Source organism: Aplysia californica, unplaced genomic scaffold (assembly GCF_000002075.1).
Source record: "Aplysia californica isolate F4 #8 unplaced genomic scaffold, AplCal3.0 scaffold01012, whole genome shotgun sequence".
Classification (NCBI taxonomy): Eukaryota; Metazoa; Mollusca; class Gastropoda; order Aplysiida; family Aplysiidae; genus Aplysia; species Aplysia californica.
In genome coordinates, this window is record NW_004798282.1 from 72170 (window position 1) to 73984 (window position 1815).

The 1815-nt window shown below is 45.3% G+C and overlaps 1 protein-coding gene across 1 annotated transcript in view; it reads right to left on the minus strand.

Annotated features, from left to right (window-relative positions):
• Positions 1-8: 8 nt before the first annotated feature.
• The window catches only part of LOC101864347 (myosin light chain kinase 3), a gene marked incomplete in the record, with an annotated part of 40699 nt that continues 38892 nt past the window's right edge, over positions 9-1815 (minus strand). Inside the window, 3 exon segments of the mRNA XM_013089665.2 lie at positions 9-274; positions 982-1076; positions 1594-1683. Of these exon segments, the coding sequence (XP_012945119.1) occupies positions 1023-1076; positions 1594-1683 (144 nt within the window).

Sequence of the window (1815 nt, forward strand, 5' to 3'; positions counted from 1 at the left end):
GTAGGGGTGGGGGGGGGTTGGGTTGGAGGTCATTAATGGGGAAGGTGAAGGTTGTTGTGTGAGGAGTTGAAGGTCACTGATGGGGAAGGTGAAGGTCGATGTGAGGGGAAGTTGACGGTCACTGATGGGGAAGGTGAAGGTCGCTGTGAGAGGGTGTAGGGACAAGTTCCCGCGTGGTCGTGGCTTGCTGTCGGTCCCGTCGTGGGGAGGGCGACGTGAGGCAGGTCCCTTCCTTTGGAATCACGATGATGCTGGACAGTGGTCACTCGTGCACCTGGAGGGAGGGAGGGTGGGTGAGGAGGGGCAGAGGGAGGGCGATGGGGAGGGGAGGGGAGGGGAAGGGGAGGAGGATGGCGGGGGGAGGGAGAGATGTGTTGGAGGAAGAGGGGAGGGGAGGTGGGGGAGGGAGAGGAGGTGAAGGGTGGGGAAATTGAGGGAGAGAGGATGGAGAGTGGGTGAATGGTGGGGAAGTGGAGGGAGGGAGAAGGAAGGGAGAGGGCATGGAGAGGGGGTGAAGGGTGGGGTGGGAACGAAGACATAATAGAAAATCAATCAGTTCGGAATTTGGAATGTTTTTAAACTTACATTCAGCAATACAGTGTCCTGCACACTCCAAATATAACGTGATCTCATAAGACGGACGATGTTTTATTTCTTGTCGCCACAAGAACGTTTTATACAGATACATAATCTATTAAAAAATGTCTACACAGAAAATAATGTGTTTTATCTCATCTCATCCCATTCCATCCCATCCCATTCCATCCAATCCCATCCTATCTCACCTCATCTCATGTAAACTCATCTCATTTTATCTTATCTCGGCTAGTCTCGTCTCGTCTTTTCTTATCTCATCTTATCTCGTCTCGCCTATCCATAAAAAAGCGCTAATTCAGTGATCATGTTTATTTTCATCTTCTTTTTCGGAAGCCCTTTTGTTTCTACAATTTACTACAATGTTTCTTTAGAAAGCGCACATACCTTGTATACGCAGCGCATGCGTGCGTGTGACGTCTCGGTTACTATGACAACGTGACGCCCATACGTCTCAGGGCCAACATGGCGTTGATAGCTTTCTGTGAAATTAGAGAGACAATGGAGTGAACGACATGTAGTTTGGTGAGAGTTCCAGCTGTTTCATTCACTTGTCAATAACAAGTTTATAGTTGAATCGGACAAAAGAGTTTCGTTTCACGCTTTAGTAAGCGTTTAACAGCACTTGCAACACAATCAATTAGGTCATATAATGCCGAAGATTCGAGGTGTTTCAAGAGTAAGAAATGCAACAAAGAAGGAGGGGAGATGAGGACGATACATGTAGATGTTTGATAGGGGAAAAAAGGGCAGACCACACCAAAAAGTTCAGTTTAATAAAATATTTGAGCCTAAGTAAGTGTGTGTGGTTAAGGCCTCTGTCAACACTACATTCATTAGTATTAGTTTATTTAAGAGGCCTATCTGTTTGTTCTTAGACAAAAACAAATAAATAAATAGATAACAAATAAATAAATAAGTAAATAAATAAATAAATAAATAAATAAATTATAAAAATTAAATAAAAATAAATCTGTGCCGTTTTCCAAGATGGCGTACCTGCCACTTCCGCCTGTAGACGAACTTCCGGAGACGTTTCTTGGAGAGTGAGCGCTCGGGGGTGTTGTTTCCCTCCCGCTTCACGGATCTCTGTTGGGGAATACATTGTTCAATAAAGTATGCATTTCATTGAAGGCAAGCGAGGCAGAGTTAGACCAAGGGTAACTTATTTCGGGGGAACTTGAACAGATGGGTGGCGGGAATTTCACAATATACCCCCCC